Below are 21,202 nucleotides of genomic sequence, written 5' to 3' on the forward strand. Positions count from 1 at the left end.
CCGATTCCATTCTGATTCAATTTTGACTCACACAGAAATACTGTCATTCTTCATTTATCAGTACTGACAGTTGTGAGACTTCATTGGAGGTGTAAACATCACAGCAGATGCCTTTGTATCAAAATAACTGAGGATAAAACACAGAAAAACATGAAGGAGATTTTGCTGGCCTGTCTTTTTATAGCAGATTACCTTAAAAATATTCTGCAGTCGATCAAATACGGAAGAAAACCATGAATCAATATATGAACATTACCTGATGCTGCTGAAGAGAAGCAGAGCAAAGTTACAGAGGTTTTATTAGAGACACAGGTAAGGGTTTTGCAATTAGGCATCATTTTAAAAAGTTTACATTTCTTCGGTATTGAACAGCAGAAATTAGACTTTCTTGTAGGAAGTCATTTAGAAAAAAAAACAGCAGCAGACAGCACTGTAAACAATGGTAGACTGTTGCGTAATAAGCAAACAAATAATGCAGAAAACAGAGATTTGAGATGGGAAACTGTTCTTCAAGTGCACTGAGAGAGAGAGAGAGAGAGAGAGTTGTGCAGGAAGTGTGGCTTTTATAATGGTGGAAGCAAAGTAGCAAAAGTAAGAGGGAATTAATGGCAATGTTCATCAAACGTGAAGCTAGTTTTGATTTTCTTTTGTTGCTGGTTCAGGGAATTTTGGTCGGAGAGAGACAAAACCTGCAGCTTCAGAATATGTGAGGTGTCGGCTTTCAGCACAGACGGCATGTCTGTGTACGTGCCGTCGGGTGAAAGAGGCCAACATCTCACAGGTCCTGATGCATCGGGTCCGCGCTTTGTGTTTACGTCTTTATGTGGAATCCGTTTATCTGCTCTCATTTACTGTTTTAGCCGTTTGGTGGGTTTTGAAATAGTTTGTGAGGTTTAACCTGAGATTGCAGAGTTTCTGGCCAATTACATTTATATTTAAAAATCGATTCAGGATTTAATGAATCGATATCGCTTTATTCAAGCTAAAATCCATTTTAATCAGAAAATCGATTACTGAAACCCACCTCTAGTAACCAAGGGAGGATTCAGGGTCACTGCCTTATTGGCTTCATTTTCCAGCTGAAGACATCGCCACCTTGCTCACTGTAGCTTAGAAACTTCAGTGAACATCAAAAATGTGTCACAGGTGTCACAAGCAGTCACCAACAATTAAAACAACTGAATATACTAATGAAAATATGCCCGTAATTATCCAGAGATCACAGATGTGCACATAATTATCAATCTAATGTTCACTTCAAGAAAGAATGACACAACATGCATATATCACATCCAAATGTGCCAAACTGATATTCACAGTAATGCTAGTGTCTGTCACAATACAACAGACAGATAAGAAAAACACATATGGACTTGTTATTGCTTCCAGTGTAGCTGCTGATGTCTGCAAGTGCTGGAATTGAGCATGACTCACACTGATTTCATTATAAGAAAAAGATAAGATCTACAACCCTCACCTAGCCCAGGGGCTAGCACTTTGGCTGACTTCCCATATCATTCACACAACATTGTCTGGTGTTTTCTTAATAAAAAAGTAGTCGTTTCTCATATGGAGCATATTTTTTCAGAGGCGTCCAAATAGGCTACATATCTTCATGCAGAGCTACAGATATGAGTGATGTTAAGAGAAGTAAGAAGCATAACCCACCAAATGTGGAAGTGAAATATCTTTCAGCCTGTCCACCTGGACACACTGCTATCTGTATTAGCAACCTACATGAGCTGTTGCAGTTAACATTGTGTTTTTTGGGGGCAACTCGCATTCACATTGGCATGACCTGCAGCTTTTTTAGTCTGGTGTACCTTCATCTCAGTGTAAGTCATTCATTGTTTTTAAAACTTCAAAGTCTTCCAAAGGACTCAATTTCGATAATTTCGCCATTTCTCCGCAACAGTTGCCCATAGTGGACCTCATCACAGCCACAGAAACCGCCATACGGATTAATAAATTATTAATAAATAATTTATTTATTAAATTATTAATAAATAATTTATTATATAATAAATTATTATAGAGCAAATCAGGATGAAAGTCTCAGCCACCCTCTCCAGTGCCAAAGTCCCTCCGTCTAACCTCACACTACAAGAAAAGAAGGCCGTCGTTTCCCTGAGCAAAGACCACAACATCACTATATTACCAGCGGATAAGGGAAGGTGCACCGTGGTCCTAAACACAACAGATTACCACACAAAGATCACTACTCTCCTCAGTGACAACAACACCTACGAAGCTTTAAAACGAGACCCCACAAGCAGCTACAAAAAGCAAGTTATAGCTTGCCTTCAAGACCTTGAAAAGGACAAAATCATTGACCGCCTCAAATATCACCGCCTTTATCCAGGGGATGCCATACCCTGCATTTATGGACTTCCTAAGATCCACAAGGAAGGGGTCCCACTCAGACCCATAGTCAGTAGCATAAACTCAGCCACTTATAACATTGCGAAACACCTTGCTACCATCCTGGCACCTCTCGTGGGGAACACCCCACACCACATCAAGAACTCCACCGACTTCACCGACAAGGTCCAGAAACTTACCCTGGATCCAGATGAAACCATGGTGTCCTTTGATGTAGTCTCTCTCTTCACTTGCATACCCACCACAGAGGCAGTGGAGACTGTCAGAAAACGACTACAAGAAGACAGCTCCTTGGAAGACAGGACCAACTTCACACCCGATCAGATTTGCACACTGTTAGACCTCTGCCTTACCACAACATACTTCAAATACAACGAGGGTTTCTACAGACAAAAACATGGCTGTGCCATGGGCTCCCCTGTGTCACCTATTGTAGCCAACCTTTACATGGAGGAAGTGGAAAGAAAGGCTCTTGGCTCTTTCAAAGGGAGAGCACCCAGCCACTGGTACAGATATGTAGACGACACCTGGGTCAAAATCAAGACACAAGAAGTGGAATCCTTCACTGCGCACATTAACGCTGTGGATAAAAACATCAAGTTCACCAGGGAAGACACAAAGGATAACTGTTTGGCTTTCCTGGACTGCGCTGTGCACATTGAAGAGAATGGCAACCTCAACATTGAAGTTTACCGGAAGCCCACACACACGGACCAGTACCTCATCTTTGACTCCCATCACCCTCTGGAACACAAACTTGGAGTAATTAGGACCCTACACCACCGGGCAGAACTTGTTCCCTCCAAGCCTGAAGGGAAAAAGAAGGAACACACACATGTAAAGGAAGCACTGAAAACATGTGGTTATCCTAACTGGGCGTTCATAAAGTCAGCAAAGAGGCACAGAAAAGAAGATCAGACACCAGCGAGAGAGGATAAGAAAGACAGACGCAACAACATTGTCATCCCCTATGTAGCCGGTGTATCAGAGAAACTCAGGAGAGTTTTCTCCAAGCACGACATCCCAGTGTACTTCAGACCCAGCAACACACTCAGACACAAACTGGTTCACCCGAAAGACAAAACTCCAAAACACAGACTGAACAACGTGGTGTATGCTGTACAGTGCAGTGAGGAATGCCCAGACCTCTACATTGGAGAGACCAAACAGCCACTTCACAAGCGCATGGCACAACATAGAAGAGCCACCTCCACAGGACAAGACTCAGCAGTCCATCTGCATCATAAGGATAAAGGTCACTCTTTCGAGGATGCCAATGTTCACATATTGGACAGAGAGGACAGATGGTTTGAAAGAGGAGTGAAAGAGGCCATCTATGTCCACTGTGAGCGACCATCTTTGAACAGAGGCGGTGGTTTACGACACCAACTGTCTGCCATCTATAATCCAGTTTTGAGTTCCCTCCCCAGACGCCTTAACGCCCACTCACATCCTGGGCCATCTGACCTCAGGAAATCACATGATAGGGTGGGGCCAGGTTTCACAATGAGCTCACCCGAAACCCTGGCTGATTAGGTCCCACACCCGCTTTCACACCTTGGCGCATGTGATTAGAGGATCACCAGGGGGTCCTTTGTCCCTCCTTGGGGGGGATACTTCCACTGGGTTTAAATCTGGGACTCTCGGCCATTTGACCTTAGAACTGAAGAAGCTTCTCGGATGAGAGGTGAAACGTCTTCAAGCAACTCAAAGAAGTCCAGACGCTTTTCTTTGCAAATTCCTTTGACTACGATGACCTGGATGACTGAGAACCTTCACAGACATATTCAAAGTCTGACATTGACTTAAATATGAAAATGAAAATGAAACAATCACAGGGGCTTTCCTGACACCCCTGCATTTCACAGAGCAGTGAATGGAAAATCATTTATCACTGCAAAGCACAGACTCCAACAAACTACCTCTATGGCTCGCTTGGGAGACTAAAGAGGAATGCGGCAGGTGTCTATCAGTAGGGAAGGTAATTACAGTTGAAACCTCTAGCTTACAGTTTTCAGTCTCACTGGAACCACAATATCTGACAGCAGTTCCAAAGTAGCTACTGCTGACTCCAAGTCACCAGTCAGGCAAGGTATCTTTCAAAATACCTGAATACACCTGTCCAGTGGAAGCACATTGAAGGAGTGGAGAAGCGAGTGTGAAACATCCTTAATGACTAAGTCTGCCTTGGTTTCTGCTGTGATTGGTGACATTATTAATCTGAGAATTTCAGTATTTTTAGAAGTGATGGAGACATTTTTCTTGCATTCCCACACCTTTACAGATTTACTCATTGACAGATTTACTGCATTTATTAAGTGCAATGATACACGTGCACATCTGCAAACACTGAATACAAAATGACTTTTTCAGCTGTGTTTAAAGGAACTTCCAATTTTCTATCTTTTTATCATTTTATTTACTGGAAAGTGTTCAAACACTTTTATCATAAAGAGCAGTGTAAGTAAACTTTCAGCAGAGTGTAAAAATATTAGGCATATCATATCATGTCATATCATATCATATCATATCATATCTGAGTTTGTGCTGTCTAAATTGTTCATATTAGACGGATCATATAAAGGCTTCATTGCATTTCACTTCTCTGGAAGTAGATCAGCAATACAAAAGATCCTTTATCAGCAAAACTCACATATGAGTGATTGGAGTCAGTTCAAAATGAGTGAAATGTGACGTCACTTTCAACAGATACAAACGACACCTGAAGGCAGGCATGTCTCAACATAAACCAGTCGCACAGGAAATGCTAATGAGTAAGTGAGCGTAGATAGTTTAAATGAAAAATTGCAACAGCAGGTTTTGTGGGAGGACAGACATAAAAAATGATTTTTTGCAGCCACTTCTTAGGAAGACATTCTTGGACGGGGTCCACGTGCCTGTGAGTGTATATAAGGAGGTTCAGAGATGATGAACCTCAGTCCTGCACACTCAGGCAGCTCAAGAAGAGAAGGAGACGCACAGCAGCAGAGATCCTTCATATTTGAGAAGAATAAACCAGTTGAAGACTGAGCCTTTAGTAGATCCTCAAAAACTGAAAAGCTTTAAGATGAAGACAAGTGTTGCCATCCAGTGCATCGTTCTCCTGGCCTGCATGGCCCTTTGCACTTCACTAGGTAAGTGTGTTTTATTGGATTATTAAAGAAAATGGTGTATTTGTGCGGCTTGAAAAGAGTTGAATTCTGACAACAAATCAATCTAAATATATTTATGTTTAAGTAAAATATGAAACTGCAGCAGTTTAACATTAATGATAACTTTCTACCTTTTACAGTTATTCCAAGGTGCCGGTGTTTGAAGACCAGTAAGTCTGTAAAGATCGCTCTCATCGCTCAACTCAAGGTGGATGAGCCTCGTCCACACTGCAACAGGAGAGAAGTCATGTAAGTACCCACAGTGACAGGAGCACATTATTAATAAGAGCTCAGTCATTAATAAGGATTGTTTATAAAGTGGTTTTAAATCAAAGCTTTATTTACATGTTATAGTGTCACACTGAAGAATGGGAGTGAACAGTGTCTCGATCCTGAGTCTAAATTCACCAAAACGCTGCTGGAAAAACTGTAAGTCATACAGATGTTTTTTCTTTCTTTCATTCACTGTTATTCAACTAAATGTGAGTTAAATATTAGAGAGAAAGTGAGTAAAGTCAAAACAGGAACATCAACAGTCACTTTGGAGCATCAGTGCGAGGCTCTGCACATCATTAATTACACCTGCATGAATAAAACATATTTAATGTAAATCTCCATCCAAACAAACAACAGGTTTTAATCTACAGTGAACCTCTGAAAGAATTTTTATCTCTTACAAACATACTGATGGTTTTAGAGCAGCAGTTCAAAACTGAGGGTAAAAATGCACGACTTGATCTGTTCACTACCACTGGAACTTCAAAGTTTCATCTCTGTGATATGTTGTCTTTAGAGGAATCAGATGAGAGATACGGTTTTACAGCAGTGGTTACATGCTCAGGGTGAATAATGTTTCTGCATCACTGGATAACTATGAGGGATGAACAATTAACAAACTGCAGGGAGTGAATTTCTTTGGGGTTTTTTCAAAGCAAGATTTTGTTTTTTCATTCACCCACAGTCTCATCTCTCTAATATGTTGTTTTCACAGGAATCAGATGAAAAAAACAGTCATCAGCCCCCAAACAACCACAGCATCAACCACAGTGCCAGAATCATCATGATCCACTTTGTATGTTTAGTGCTGGTACAAGATCAGCGTGGATCAAGAAGAAGGAGCAGCACAGCTCTAGTTCTCATCACAAAATAGAAATGCAACTCATCCTTCAGTTCTGATTAATAAGCATATGTATATATATTTTATACACATATATATTTATTTTTGTAAAGTGCTGATGTAAGACTGATGTAATAAAACCATGATTATTTATATCAGAGGTGAACTTCACGTGTATTTTTACAAGTTTTGTTTGGGTTTTTTTGTATTCTGATATGTACAACAGTGACTCCAAAGCCGACTCAATAAACCTCTAAGGCTATGTCCACACGTACCCGGGTATTTTTGAAAACGGAGATTTTCCGTTTTCGTTTTAAAAAATAATCCCGTCCACACGTAAAGGCAGAAATGAAGGAAAACGCTGCTAGGAACATGCCAAAGCAGCAGGTGGCGCTATATTCCTAACCGTGTAGAAATGTTGGCCAATCAGAAGTCTAGAAGCCTCGGTGGGAAAAAGTAAACAAAGATGGGGCATAGAAGCAGAACCGAGTCGTGTATATGAAGGGACAGTAACTGTGTGTGTATATGTAAGCATTTAAACACAGCAGAGAGTACAATTAACAGTAACAGTATTGTAGAAATTCATTTCACCGAAACAACAACGTGGCGCACACTGTGACGTCAAAAAAGGCGCACACCTTTGACACTGCGTTTTCTCCGTTTTTCTCGTCCACACGTAAATGCAAAAACGGAGTTTTAGAAAATATCCACCCTGGCCGGAGTTTTTAGAAATCTCCGTTTTCAGTGGCCGAAAACGCCGTTTACGTGTGGACGAAAGGTGCAAACGCATAGAAAAATCTGCGTTTTCAAAAATACCCGGGTACGTGTGGACATAGCCTAAGTTGTTGAGTAAGTTACATCTTTTAAAAACTGATTACATCTCAAAACCATAAACAAACTCTCAATTTTTTGTTGCAAGTAAAATGAAACATTGTCTTTAAATGTGACCTCAAAAGTTTGAACTGCGTCTAGTATAGGCTGCTTTTGTTTATTCATTTATTTAAAGATTGTAAATCAAAAACACATATTGGCAGCTTCTCCAGTTTAAACAGGACTTTTCTGGCATTACTGAAACAAGAGTGCTGCGACTTTGATAGAGTTTATTTCCAGCAGGATAACACAGTGTGTGTTATCCTGCGTGCACACCATTAGACCGCCAGCAGCCTGAACTGTTGTTTAGGGATCACACAATTATCTTTGTAGATACTCTTTACAAAAAAGGAAATGTTTTCTTAATGTCATTTTCTATTTTGTTACCAGGTATTACCAATCATGAGGTATTCCTAACTGTTACAGTCCTGGGCCTGTGGCCCAGTGTTTTGATTTTATATTATTGTTTAGTGGTCTGTTTTCCTTTTGGTTCTTGGCTTATGACTACTGGTGTTTTGGTTTCCGTTCTGTATTTCTTAGCTTGTGTATTCCTTTGCCCCTGATGTCACTGTTATCTGTGTTCAGTCTGTGGATTTCCTGTGTTTCTAGTTTCGCTTCCTCTGTCTCGTTAAGTCTAATTTCTCCCGGCTGTGTTCCCACCTGTTCCTCGTTCCCTCATGTTCATGCCTGTGAATTTATAGTGTGTGTCCTCCAGTGTTCAGAGTCGCGTCATACCCTCAACCAGCTGTGTGTTTTGCCTCCATGTTCCCAGTCTCTTGTCTTCAAGTTCCAAGTGTTTGTTATTAGCTTTGTGTTTTCAGTTTAGGGATGTTATTATGAGTTATGTTTGGAGTTTCTGCCACAGCGCAATAAAGCTGCCTCTTTCCATTCACCGAGTCCAGCGTTTGGGTCCTCTTCTCCTGCCTGCACACAGCATACCATGACACTAACAAAAAAGCAGAAAACCGTTTATATATTTATTGCAGGATATAAGTTTCTATTCCATAAAATGTAAAAGTGAAGATAAGAATGAGATCCCATAAACCACTCTGACATAATTCTTCTTTTTTTAACTGACTGTGTTATGATTATTATATCAAGAGTTCTTCATATTGCTCCATGAGTACAGAAGTCACATGGTCTAATGTCAAGGGCCATTATTGTGAAAGATAACACTTCAGCTTCTATAAATAATTAAAAAAATTCTTCATATCATTCACAAATCCATCAGTACCTTTCCGACCTGCTGCCTACATACACACGGTGTCAGGTGCTACGGTCTTCAGCCATGGGTCTGCTTTCTGTCGCTCGCACCAACCTCCAAAGCTTTCAGTGTTTCAGCTTCACCCTCTGGAACTCCCTGAGTCACTCAATTATTATTATTATTATTAGTAGTAGTAGTAGTAGTAGTAGTCGTAGTAGTCATAGTATTGTGGCGGGGCGGGGTCTGCGGCGCAGCTGCGGGGGACGCGGACACACCTGAGTGTCATCTGCAATCACTCCTCGCTGGCTTAAAACAGACTGACCTGGTTCCTAACTGTTGTTGGTGGTGTATGGGCGGCTGCAGCTGTGTGTATTGCTGTGAACAGCAACCGCAATAAAGAAAAGTGTTAACGAGTGCTGAAAACTGCAAACATGCGGTCGGGTCTGATGTGCATTATTATTATTATTATTATTATTATTATTAATAGTAGTAGTAGTAGTATCTTCCAGCGTGGGCCAAATTGTGAACAAACAAACGAGAAATTTAAATAAAAAATTAGAATGGAAATTACTCTTAAACATTAAAACATGCACCATGAGTGACTGAACTTTAGACAGAAACAGCACTACAGCTGAATAACAGAACTGGTTTATGTGGATTAGTTTAAAACAGTTTGGAATGCTCTGAAGAAGCTGTCCAATTAAAGTGACCAGGATATGTTCTTCAGTGCACATATTAAGCATATTAAACAAATTTCTTTCATTTGTGCAGTATCTCTAAAATTAGAAATATCCTGTCTCAGAGTGATGCTTAAAAACCAGTTCATGCATTTATTTCTTCTAGGCTGGACTACTGTAAATCGTTAGTATAAGGATGTCCTGAAAACTCTCTGAAAAGCCTTTAAGTAATCCACAATGCTGCAGAGTACTGACAGGGACTAGAAAGAGAGAGCATATTGTTGTCTTGGATTCAGGAGGCAGACATTGTCTCTACTTTTAGGATTAGGCTTAAAACTTTCCCTTTTGATAAAGCGTATAGTTAGGGCTGTACAGGTGACCCCAAATCCTCTCTTACTCATGCTGCAATACGTCTTGGCTGCTGGGGAATTCCCATGATGCATTGAGTCTTTCTTTTCAGTCATCTTTCTCAATCACTGTGCTTATACACCTTTGCATTCGGTTATTAGTTATTACAGTGGAACCCCGACTTACGAATACCCCATTTAACGAAAAATTCAAGTTTCGAAAGCACTTAACAGCAATATTTCTGCCCATGTTACGGCAAAATGCCCACGTAACCAAATCCGCTGGCTCTGATTGGCTGAGCCCAGAATGCCTACAATGCCCACAATGCCTTCCGAATCATGTGACAACCCCCTTGGCTTTCGTACTTGCGCTTCGCTGTTCCGCTTGAACGACGTATTGTTGTTGCAGTTAGCAATTAGCCTGTAGCCTATCGTTCACTCAAAAGGCGCGATGGGTGCTTCGACTTACGAAAATTTTCGACTTACAAAAGACCCTTGGGAACGAATTAATTTCGTAAGTCGGGGTTCCACTGTATTAATCTCTGGCTCTCTTCCACGGCATGTCTTTTGTCCCGTCTCCCTCCCCTCACACCACCTATTCAAGGCAGATTGCCGCTCCTCCATAAGCCTTGTTCTGCTGTATTTTTCTTTCTGTTAAAAGGGAGTTTTCCCTTCCCACAGTCGCCAAAGTGCTTGCTCGTGTGGGGGTCATATGATTGTCAGGGTTTTTGTCTGCTTTCTTTATATTATTATAGGGTCTTTACCTTACAAAGCACTTTGAGGCAACTATTGTTGTGATTTCGCACTGTATAAATAAAATTGAATTAAACTGAACTGAGAACTATTTTCAGTAGTGACGGAGACTTTTTTTCTTGTATTCTCAGTTACTCTTGTGAGTTTTAGTTTCCCTATTGACAGTGGTGAATTAAAAAAAAAACAGTTTAATGAGTCACAGGTATGAAACTGTTAAAAATGTCCTGACTTTTAGCCACCTCAGAGCCTCCTTAGACTGATTATATAAAGAGTTTATTGCATTCACTTCTCTGGAAGTAGATCAGCAATACAAAATATCTTTTATGTGCAAGACTTACGTATGAGTGATTAGAGTGAGTCTAAAATGAGTGAAATGTGGCATTATTTTCAACAGATACAAACGACAGCTGAAGGCGCAAGGAAGGCAGGCATGTCTCAACATAAACCAGTTGCACGGGAAATCCTTATGAATAAGTGAAGGTAGAAAGTTTAAATGACAAAGAATTGTAACAGCAGGATTTCCACTGTGGGAGGACAGACATAAAAATGTTTGGGGGGTTTTTTTAGCCAATACTTGGGAAGACATTCTCACCCAGCTGTGAGTGTATATAAGGAGGTTCAGAGATGATGAACCTCACAGTCCTGCACACTCAGGCAGCTCAAGAAGGAGACGCACAGCAGCAGAGATCCTTCATATCTGAGAAGAAAAAATCAGTTGAAGACTGAGCCTTCAGTAGATCCTCCACTCACTAATTGAAAAGCTTTAAGATGAAGACAAGTGTTGCCATCCAGTGCATCGTTCTCCTGGCCTGCATGGCCCTTTGCACTTCACTAGGTAAGTGTGTTTTATTGGATTATGGAAAACTTTGTGCGGCTTGAAAAGAGCTAAATTCTGACAACAAATCAATCTAAATGTATTTATGTTTAAGGAAAATATGAAACTGCAGCAGTGTAAGATTAATTATAACTTTCTACCTTTTCCAGTTATTCCAAGGTGCCGGTGTTTGAAGATCAGTAAGTCCATAAGGGGGGCTCTCATCGCTCAACTCAAGGTGGATGAGCCTCGTCCACATTGCAATAAGAAAGAAGTCATGTAAGTACCCATAGTGACATGAGAGCTCAGTCATTAATAAGCATTGTTTATAAAGTGGTCTTAAGTCAAAGTTTTCTTTACATGTTATAGTGTCACACTGAAGGATGGGCGTGAACAGTGTCTCGATCCTGAGTCTAAATTCACCAAAACGCTGCTGGAAAAACTGTAAGTCATACAGATGTTTTTGTTTATTTCATTCACTGTTATTCAACTAAATGTGAGTTAAATGTTAGAGAGGAAGTCAGTGAATTTCAAACAGGAACATCAACTCACTTTGGAGCATCAGTGTGAGACTCTGCACTAGAGCAGGGCGATATGGCCAAAAATATTTATCACGATATATATTTGAAAATTTGCGATAATGATATAACTGACGATATAATTGATGCGAAACAAAATACAACTCCACAACTTTACTAGCGCAAAAAAACACCATCCATTTATTTTCACTTAAACAAGCAGCTGTTTTTTATGTGCATTAAAGCTATATAAAAACTTAACAGTGCAAATGCAAATTCCTTGCTAAAGGTTTAACCAAAAGGCATTTCCAGTAGAAATAGGCTGACATATCCTGAGCATAACCATGTATAATATCCACTGAAGTTAAAAAGAGGTGCTTTGCAACATTATACTGCAGTGCGCCAAATAAAAAAGTCAAATACATATTTTTCGGACCATAAGGTGCACGGGGTTATAAGACACATTAAGCGAAACAAAGCAGTCAGATAAATCAAACTTTATTCAACTCATTCTTCTTGCTTCCTCCACTTCTGTACAATTGATTCATTAATGCTGTATTCTATCACAGCTGCTCTATTCCCATATTGTTGCAGTATATTAATGACTAACCTCGTATTGTGGATGGATTATCTCAGTTGTTCTCCTGACTGAAGTTTGGTCCGTTTACAGCATCCTGCTATGCGATTGCACTTGTCTCTAACCATCAGGAAACTTCTCGTTAACTTTTATTGAGTGGAAAAGTGTTAGCGTTCATCCTCCAGCTTCACTGTTTGTTATGCTAACATAGCTGTGTCGCTAGCGATCACGTAGCACATCATTATAAACCAGCTAGCCCAACTTCAGTAACCTTACAAACGTCACTGCTGTGTAGCTTTCTGTCCTCGTTTGTGTTGGAAGTGATAGCAGAGCTGTACGTTTGAATTTTTTCAGAAATCTCTCAGTCAGAATATGCTATATCATGCTTAGGTAACTAGCGAAACTAGCGAGCTAACTTCCGCTAGCTTCCTGCTAACTTCTAACTCCGTTAAATGTAATAAATTCTGTTTTCATGGGTGCCTGGATCTTAAACTTCATAGTTACACCTGGTAAAGCAGCAACGCTGATCATTTTATGAAAGATGAAAGAATTTAGACCGTTTTTAACTCTTAGTGATGCTGCAGTGTTTGTTTGACTTTGGGACCTGAAAAGGAGGGAGTTTAGGACCCAGATTACTCCCAGGTTTACGAGCACCTTAGTCCGACAAATACGGCAATAACGACGGCCACTTGCATGTTCTACAAAAAACTGTGCTTTGTTGTGTATCTGACGGACAAACAACAAACCAGTTCCACATCACTGAAGTGGCACCATTTTTACAAACTAATTCTGGTTCATCCGTTTCACTCAACAATCGGCCATGTGCGTATGAAAACAAAGGCACTGCGCATGCGCATTTGACCCATATTCTATCGCGATATTTCATTTTCCTATCGTTGCCAAACATTATACCGGTATTACCGTGAACGGTATAATATGGCCCAGCCCTACTCTGCACATCAGTAATTAAAAATACTGATGGTTTTACAGCAGTGGTTACCAGTGTTGGTCAAGTTACTTGAAAAAAAGTAATCAGTAACTAATTACTGATTACTTCCCCCCCAAAAGTAATCCCATTACTTTACTGATTACTCATTTTCAAAAGTAATTAATTACTTAGTTACTTAGTTACTTTTTAAAAACACGATTTACAACCTGAATAGGTGATAAAGCGATAGATCTTTCAGCCCAATTCTACTTTTTCTGCATACTCCATCATACAAAATATCCGCGAGTTTCTCTGTGAATTTCACATTACGTCGTAGCGCACTCGGTGCTTGCTTGGAAGTTTAGGGGTTTAAAAAGAAGTTTTCTTCCCACGGAGTGAACAGTGGACACTAATGTTTTTGTCAATTTTTATGGAATCAAACTCAAAGTAAGGTCAGTACTTCCACGCTTTAAACGCTGCATGCTCATACTCTCTCCCACACTCCATATATTATCCATCGTTGATCTGCAGACAGCTGTTGTCACGAACGTCACACCCGCTTACGTCACTGTCATGAGACATTCTTGCAAAAAATCACGGTTTTAGTAACGCAGTAACGCAGTGTTCCTACGTGAAAGTAACGGTAATCTAATTACTGTTTTTGCAATAGTAATCCCTTACATTACTCGTTACTTGAAAAAAACAATCAGATTACAGTAACGCGTTACTGCCCATCTCTGGTGGTTACATGCTCAGGGTGAATACTGCTTCTGTATCACAGGATAACTATAAGCGATGAACAATTAACACACTGCAGGGAGTGAATTTCTTTGGGGGGGGTTTCAAAGCAAGATCATGTTTTTTTATTCAAGGCAAAAAAAAAAGTTATTTCAGTGTGTTGGATTTAATGTTTCAAAAGTCATGATTCTTTTTCCAACCCACAGTCTCATCTCTCTAATATGTTGTTTTCACAGGAATCAGATGAAAAAAACAGTCGTCAACCCCCAAAGAACCACAGCATCAACCACAGTGCCAGAATCATCATGATCCAGTTTACGTGTTTAGTGCTGGTACAACATGTGTGGATCAAGAAGAAGGAGGAGCACAGATTGGGTTCTCATAGCAAAATATGAATGCAAAGTAGACAGTGACGGCTACAATGGACAGCAAGATGTAAATGGATTTAATATCAGATGTAAAATATTTATTACCCAAATTCTCAATCAGAACTGAGTTTTTTCTGGAGACAATCAGGGACGTTGCAAAGCTCATCCTTGAGCCTATCTTCAGATTGAATTTTTGATTAATAAGAATATATTTTATAAAATGTATGTTTTTGGGGGGTTTTTTGCTCTTATTCAGTGCACATGCAAATGTCACTACATGTTCACTATTGTCTGTGATATTAAACTGTGATAAATATGAGCAGTGGTTATAGGTTAATCTGTAATTTATCTATTCTTTAAAGGATTTGTAAACAATGGATACAGCATGTTTAAGTACCATGTTTATTTTTAATGCTGGGAAATCCCTCAAAATAAATAATAAATCTGGAGTTTGTTAAAAAACGAAGTTACATCTTTTCACTTTATTATAACTCACCAACTCGGGAGGGGCTCAGAGTAGAGCTGCTCCTTCACACCAAAAGGAGGTGGTTCGGTCATCTAACAAGGATCCCTCCTGGGTGAGGTGTTCCGGGCATGTCCCACCAGGAGGAGGCCCTGGGGCAGACCCAGGACACGTTGGAGAGGTTATATCTCTCACCTGGCCTGGGAACACCTGGGTGTTCCCCTGGACAAGCTGGAGGAGGTGGCTGGGGAGAGGGAGGTCTGGGCTTCTCTGCTTGGGCTGCTGCCCCTGCAACCCCGCCCCGGATAAGTGGAAGAAAATAGATGGATGGATGGATAATTCACCAATTTACCACCACTTTACACACAGTCAGCATTGAAAAAAAGAGGGTGAATCAAAAAAATTGCCCAAGTTTGCCATCAAACCTGATTTCACTTCAAACTATAAGCATCAAGTCAAAAAAAATGTTCCAAGTCATTAAATTGCTTTGCTTTTATTTCTGATGTAACTGTAACTCAAACATATATTAGCCATTATTTCAGTTTAAACGGGGCTAAAACAGGAATGCTGAGAAATTTCATTTTGACAGATCTTCTGTCTTCTTCAGTACTTCCCTTCTTGGATAATTAAAAGCTGTCCCTTTGAAAGAGATTGATTCTGTTACAGTGGAGCAGCCAGCTTGTTTGAGGTGTGGATCCAAAAGCAGACACGGGAGAGAAAAACAAAGTACAACAAAAAGCAAGGCATTGGGCACCGGTTGAGCTCAGTGCCATACGACTGAGAGCAGGTTTGAGTCTGACCTGCGGCCCTTTGCCACATATCTTCCTCCTTCTCTCTCTGCCCCCCCTTTCCTGTCCTTTCTTTACTGCCTCTATCAAATAAAGCTGAAAAAGGCCCCCCAAAAAAGCAAGCCGTTTACTAAGACCAATAACAAAAACAGAAAACAAGGCAAGGCGATCTGGGGAAAAACTAAACTGTAAGGAGTTTTCCTGTAATTCAACTCAGATTGGAATAAATGACACTCAGACAGGTTTTACAAATTAACGTGCACGGGAGAGAACTGGACAGGCGCCGTTCCTTCGCTTGACCCCAGTTGCTCTCGTCCGCTCTCCCGTAACACTGCTCTTTTATTGTGGTTACATGAATATGCATAGGTTCATTAACATATGACGTATACCTTGTGTGTGTGTGTGTGTGTGTGTGTGTGTGGTCGAGATATGACCCCGTGAAGACTCCCCAAAGCTGGTGCCAGGAGTCTAGCGGTCCATCTAAAAGGTTCTTAGACTAAAACAGATACAGAGTAGGTGTCCTCCTATACCATAAATCAGTAAGAGAAGGTACAACCTCTCTCATGCTCCCAGGATGTGTGTGTGAAAGTCAGAGAGCTCTGGAATGCACACAAAGCTTGCACAACGTAACTTCTCTAGTAAAAAAGAGCAAACACATCTAGAAAACCTTAAACAAAATGTACTTCTAAACATAAACATAATAAAATCTTTCAACATAAACTAAAACCTAAACTGTGGTAAACTGAAACTTAACATGATAAACTATGACATAGAATGTGAACGTGAATCTGAACAGGTGCATGCGACTTCTATGACAAGAAACATGGACATGGACCTGAACAGAATCATGAAACAATCCTGAGACTTGAAGCAACTTGACACAAGACAAACAGACGACCTGACACTGAACAGGTGAAGACAAAGGACTTAAAGGCAAAAGGACTTACACAGAAGGGCAATTAGGGAAGAGGAAACATATGGGGAACCACAGCTCACACAAATTAACCTGAACGCCACAGAAGAAGTAAAACTAAACACACTGAACATGGCAACACGAGACTTTGAAAATAAAACAGGAACATGTAGACATGAAACACAAGACAGCCTGGGGAAACACAGAACACCAAGAGAGACACAAGAGACCGATAAGGGAGACGAAAGCACTGACATAACTAAAACTAAAACACAGAAGACCAGACAGACTACACAGAGGACAGAAAAAGACTCATAAATAAGTCAAGTCAAATTTCTTTATATAGCACATTTAAAACAACAACTGTTGACCAAGGTGATGTACAATTAAGATAATCCAAAGAAACAAAAACATAGGAAAACATGATAAAAGTTAAGAAAAAGAATCTTAAAATTAGAAGAGTTGAGTAAGAAATAAGATAAATAAAAGTAGTACAAACTCATTCTGATTTAAAAGCCAAAGAATAAAAGTGGGTTTTCAGATGGGTTTTGACAGTGTCCAGTGTTGGGGAGGTCCTGATGTGAAGGGGCAGTTTGTTCCACAATTTAGGAGCAGTCACAGCAAAGGCCTGGTCTCGGGACAGCAGGGGCATTTGGTCCACAGACCTCAGTGATCTTGCAGGAGTGTACCAATTTAAAAGATCAGAAAGGTATGAGGCTGCTAACCCATGCAACGCCTTTAAAACAAATCATAAAATCTTAAAATTAATTTGAAAATTAGCTGCCAGCCAGTGTAATGATGCAGTATGGCAGATATCTGGTCTGGCTTCCATGTGCCAGTTAGTGACCGTGCTGAAGCGATTTAGACCAGCTGCAGACGGCTAACTGATGACAGACTAACACCAGAGTAAAGACTATTACAATAGTTGAGATGAGATGAAACGAAGGCATGGATAGGTCTCTCAAAGTCTTTAAAACAGACAAATGGCTTCACCTGAAGATGAAAGAAACTGGACTTGGTTACAGCATTAATCTGTTTATCAAACATTAGATTAGAGTCAAAAATCACTCCTAGGTTCCTCGCAAAGGGTTTTTTTTTAGAAATTTCTAAGGAGCCAAAGTCACAGTGGTCACAGGGACCAAACACAATCACCTCTGTCTTCTGTTCATTTAAGTTAATAAAGTTTAAAGCCATCCATGCCTTAACATCCTCCAAACAATCTAGCAAACCCTTCAGAGGATTCGCAAATTTACGTTTCAGTGGCAGGTAAATCTGTGAGTCGTCTGCATAACAATGGAATGAGCTGCCAGGTTTTTTAAAAAATTTAACCCATAGGGAGCATATAAATTGAAAAGAGAACTGGACCAAGAATGGATCCCTGGGGGACCCCACAAGCAGTGTTGGGTGTAATGCTTTACTAAGTAACGCGTTACTGTAATTAAATTACTTTTCCACCGAAAAAGTAGAGCAACTAATTACTGTTCATTTTTAGGTATTTTAATTACAGTTACTTACAATGTACTTGCGTTACATTGTAAAATAATTAAACTCGCTGAATATCATTATTTAATTTCAATAATTTATCTTCTAAACGTAGAAGTAAACTTTACCACTTTAACATCGCTGTAGTGCAGCTGCACGTCATTTCGCGCCAGTTTGCTGCATAGTCGTATTCTAAAGTGGAAGATGTCGGACTCGGCTGAAGCGAGTGGCTGTTTTATGAAATGGACATATTCCCGTCTCTTCACTTTTCTGAAACAAGCAGACAGTAATATGTAAGCTATGTCCTGGGGAGAAAAAACTATCGGCTACTGTTAATAGCACGAGTAATCTACTGAAGCGCCTGACACGAGAGCATAGACGAACACTTCTGAGTGATCCTTGTTCATCATCCATGGATAACACCGCACCAACTCCTGCTAAGCAGGCAAACCTTGATTTTACTTCAGCAGCACAGAAAGCGTCTGAAGGTGAGCTTAAAAAATGACTGCAGGCTACATTGTGGAAGACATGCTACCGCTGCGTACTGTAGAGTCTCCGTCTTAAAAAAAAAATGTATTTATTATTTAAAGAGTTTAATTTCTATTGTTTTTCTACTCAAGCTTTATAGGGATTTTAAGAAGTATTTAGTTAAATTACTTATTTGGTAATTAAGTTACTTTTCTGACACAGTAATTAGATAAGTATTTTAAATACAATATTGACTAAGTAATTAGTAATTAGTAATTAATTACTTTTTTAAAGTAACTTACCCAACACTGCCCACAAGAAAGTGAGGTTATTGAGAATGATGCATCCCCCAATCTAACAAAACACTTCGGTTTGACAGGTAAGAGTTAAACCATTCCAATGCAGTCCCTTTGATTCCAGCACAATGTTCAAGCCGTGAGATAAGATTCCTATGATCTACGGTATCAAAGGCAGCACTGAGGTGTAATAGTAATAAAATGGCAGAATCTCCAAAGTCAGTAAAAGTTAAAAGGTCATTAAAAACTTTTAAAAGAGTAGTTTCAGTGCGTTGGTACGCTTTAAAACCAGACTGAATGCCATTTTTGTTTAGAAAGGTCTGGAGCTGCAGAGGGACAACTTTCTCCAGGACTTTAGAAAGAAAAGGCAATTTAGAAATTGGTCTGTAGTTAGATACAACTGCTGGATCCAGGCTTTGCTTTTTGAGAATAGGTTCCACCACAGCATGTTTGAAGTCGGCAGGGACACACCCAGACTGAAGACTGCTATTGACAATAGAAAGCAAACTCATACCCATAGTGTCAAAAACATCTTTCAATAAACGAGATGGAACAATATCCAGAGTACATCTTGTGGGTTTCAAGTTGTTGACTACTTCACTAAGTAATGAAAAGACACGGGCTCAAAATGGTCAAAAGCAGCCGAAGCTGGTGTATGAACAGATGGGTCAATAGGAGGGATAATATGAGACCTGATATATGTAATCCTATTAATGAAGAATTTCATTAAGTTTTCACATGTTGCTTTCGATGCTACATGGGGAGCAGCAGTAGGCGGATTAAGAACTGAATTAATAATGCTAAATAAAATATGAGGTTTGTGACAGTTATTAGACACAATCTTAGAGAAATACTTTGTACGGCCTTCTGATAATTTAACAGTGATTCTCTAAGTACATCATACAATACCTGGATGGTATGGTATGATTGTATGGCTGGATTTTAGGTTTTAGAGACCTGGTTGTGAGTGGAGCAATGGAATCAAGTATTTCCAAGCAGGTTGAATTAAACAGAGACCGTAGGCTGTCAGTGGTTAATTGAGAGGACCCATTAGAAAGTAAGGCATGATTAGAGTTTTTATAGGAACAAACAAAACGATCAGCTGTATCTTAGGTAATGCGAGATCGGTATTTGGGTACATCAGGTCGGACAGGCTGACATGAAAGAGGGGAGACAAATATTACAGGTATGTGGTCAGAGAAATTAATGCTGCAGATTTCAGTGTCACAGAGAGTCAGGCCACTAGACAGTACAAGATCCAAAGTATGTCCACATTCGTGTGTTGGGCCTTTAACTGACTGAACAAGATTAAAAGAGTCTATACGATTTAAGAAGTCATTAGTCAGCGGTGTATTTAAGCAGCAAATGTGGATATTAAAATCCCCTACAATTAAAACACTGTCATACCTTGGCAGAATTCCTGCCAAGAATTCAGAGAAGTCTTGGATAGAATTCTTATTGGATTTTAGGGGCCGGTACACCAGCACACACAGCACCGGAGTGGACAGCTGCATTTCAAACAACTGCAGTTCAAAGCTAGCATAAGCATCAGCTGTTAGCTGCCGACAGTTGAAACAGTGGCTATCCCTCCACCCCGGCCGGTAGTCCGAGGCAAGTTGAGATAGTTACAGTCTGGAGGGACAAGTTCAGAAAGTGGGCTCAACTCACCCAAGTTTGGCCAAGTTTCTGTCACCAGGAGAAAATCCAAGCCACAAGTGGTGAAGAAGTCATTCAAAATAAAGGTCTTATTTGCCAGCGACCTAGCATTAACCACAGCCAATCTAGCTAACACAGGGTTGCTAGCCGGCTGGGATGATCAACCCAGAGGACGAAGATTCCGGTGATCCACTCCACCTCTTCAAAGACAAGGGGATGGATGCCGTGAAAGCTGGACACTGAGATGTGGGGCCACAGGTAGGTAGGCAGGAGAGATGGCAGGGTCGATCACAGTGGAGGAACAGTCGTACAGTCTCTAACACAGGTGGAATGGCTTACAGCATTGCTGAGACTAGATCAAGAGCAGATTTGATGTAGGCATGTGCAAAAACATAGCTACACTTCAAAAAGAAAAACTTTATTTCCAGTGTTTTATAAACAGCATTGTCACCTCACATTTTTACAAGTTACAGATCAATCCAGCATTATTTAGGACACTCGCTTGCCACTTTATTATGTACACCTCTCTAGTGGATCAACTCTTGGTTTCAAGTTATAGTTTCCTTCATAACAGCTTGAAGCACTCTGGCCATTTTCTGGCATCAGAACTACTGCACACTGGAAATTTTTTCTTTTTCTGACCATTCTGTGTAAACCCTGGATGTGGTTGTGTGGGAAAATCTCAGTAAAT

The 21,202-nt window shown here is 40.2% G+C and overlaps 2 protein-coding genes across 3 annotated transcripts; both read left to right on the forward strand.

Moving 5' to 3' along the window:
• Positions 1 to 1,772: 1,772 nt before the first annotated feature.
• On the forward strand, positions 1,773 to 6,882 carry LOC109194295 (permeability factor 2-like). Its single transcript, XM_005453141.4, has 6 exons — positions 1,773 to 1,835; positions 5,092 to 5,156; positions 5,240 to 5,516; positions 5,675 to 5,783; positions 5,889 to 5,963; positions 6,526 to 6,882. The coding sequence occupies exons 3-6, from the start codon at positions 5,450 to 5,452 to the stop codon at positions 6,596 to 6,598; spliced, it is 324 nt and encodes a 107-aa protein (XP_005453198.1). The 5' UTR covers positions 1,773 to 1,835; positions 5,092 to 5,156; positions 5,240 to 5,449; the 3' UTR covers positions 6,599 to 6,882.
• Positions 6,883 to 9,716: 2,834 nt separating this feature from the next.
• On the forward strand, positions 9,717 to 14,887 carry LOC102083139 (growth-regulated alpha protein). 2 transcript variants are annotated; one of them, XM_025905913.1, is made up of 5 exons: positions 9,717 to 10,263; positions 10,897 to 11,337; positions 11,487 to 11,595; positions 11,686 to 11,760; positions 14,314 to 14,887. In XM_025905913.1, the coding sequence occupies exons 2-5, from the start codon at positions 11,271 to 11,273 to the stop codon at positions 14,384 to 14,386; spliced, it is 324 nt and encodes a 107-aa protein (XP_025761698.1). In that variant the 5' UTR covers positions 9,717 to 10,263; positions 10,897 to 11,270; the 3' UTR covers positions 14,387 to 14,887. The 2 variants fall into 2 exon arrangements, with proteins under 2 accessions (XP_025761698.1, XP_025761699.1); XM_025905914.1 differs by lacking the exon at positions 9,717 to 10,263 and having other exon boundaries at positions 10,521 to 10,982; positions 11,070 to 11,337.
• The last annotated feature ends 6,315 nt before the right edge of the window (positions 14,888 to 21,202 follow it).

Source organism: Oreochromis niloticus, linkage group LG3, assembly GCF_001858045.2.
Source record: "Oreochromis niloticus isolate F11D_XX linkage group LG3, O_niloticus_UMD_NMBU, whole genome shotgun sequence".
Classification (NCBI taxonomy): Eukaryota; Metazoa; Chordata; class Actinopteri; order Cichliformes; family Cichlidae; genus Oreochromis; species Oreochromis niloticus.

What these genes read in the sequence shown, in the direction of transcription:
- LOC109194295 (XM_005453141.4), top strand. Translation starts at nt 5,450, where the DNA reads ATGAAGACAAGTGTTGCCATCCAGTGCATCGTTCTCCTGGCCTGCATG. An exon ending in TGCAACAGGAGAGAAGTCAT is followed by an intron (nt 5,784 to 5,888) that starts GTAAGTACCCAC and finishes TACATGTTATAG; the next exon opens with TGTCACACTGAAGAATGGGA. An exon ending in AAAACGCTGCTGGAAAAACT is followed by an intron (nt 5,964 to 6,525) that starts GTAAGTCATACA and finishes TTGTTTTCACAG; the next exon opens with GAATCAGATGAAAAAAACAG.
- LOC102083139 (XM_025905913.1), top strand. Translation starts at nt 11,271, where the DNA reads ATGAAGACAAGTGTTGCCATCCAGTGCATCGTTCTCCTGGCCTGCATG. An exon ending in GGCCCTTTGCACTTCACTAG is followed by an intron (nt 11,338 to 11,486) that starts GTAAGTGTGTTT and finishes TACCTTTTCCAG; the next exon opens with TTATTCCAAGGTGCCGGTGT. An exon ending in TGCAATAAGAAAGAAGTCAT is followed by an intron (nt 11,596 to 11,685) that starts GTAAGTACCCAT and finishes TACATGTTATAG; the next exon opens with TGTCACACTGAAGGATGGGC.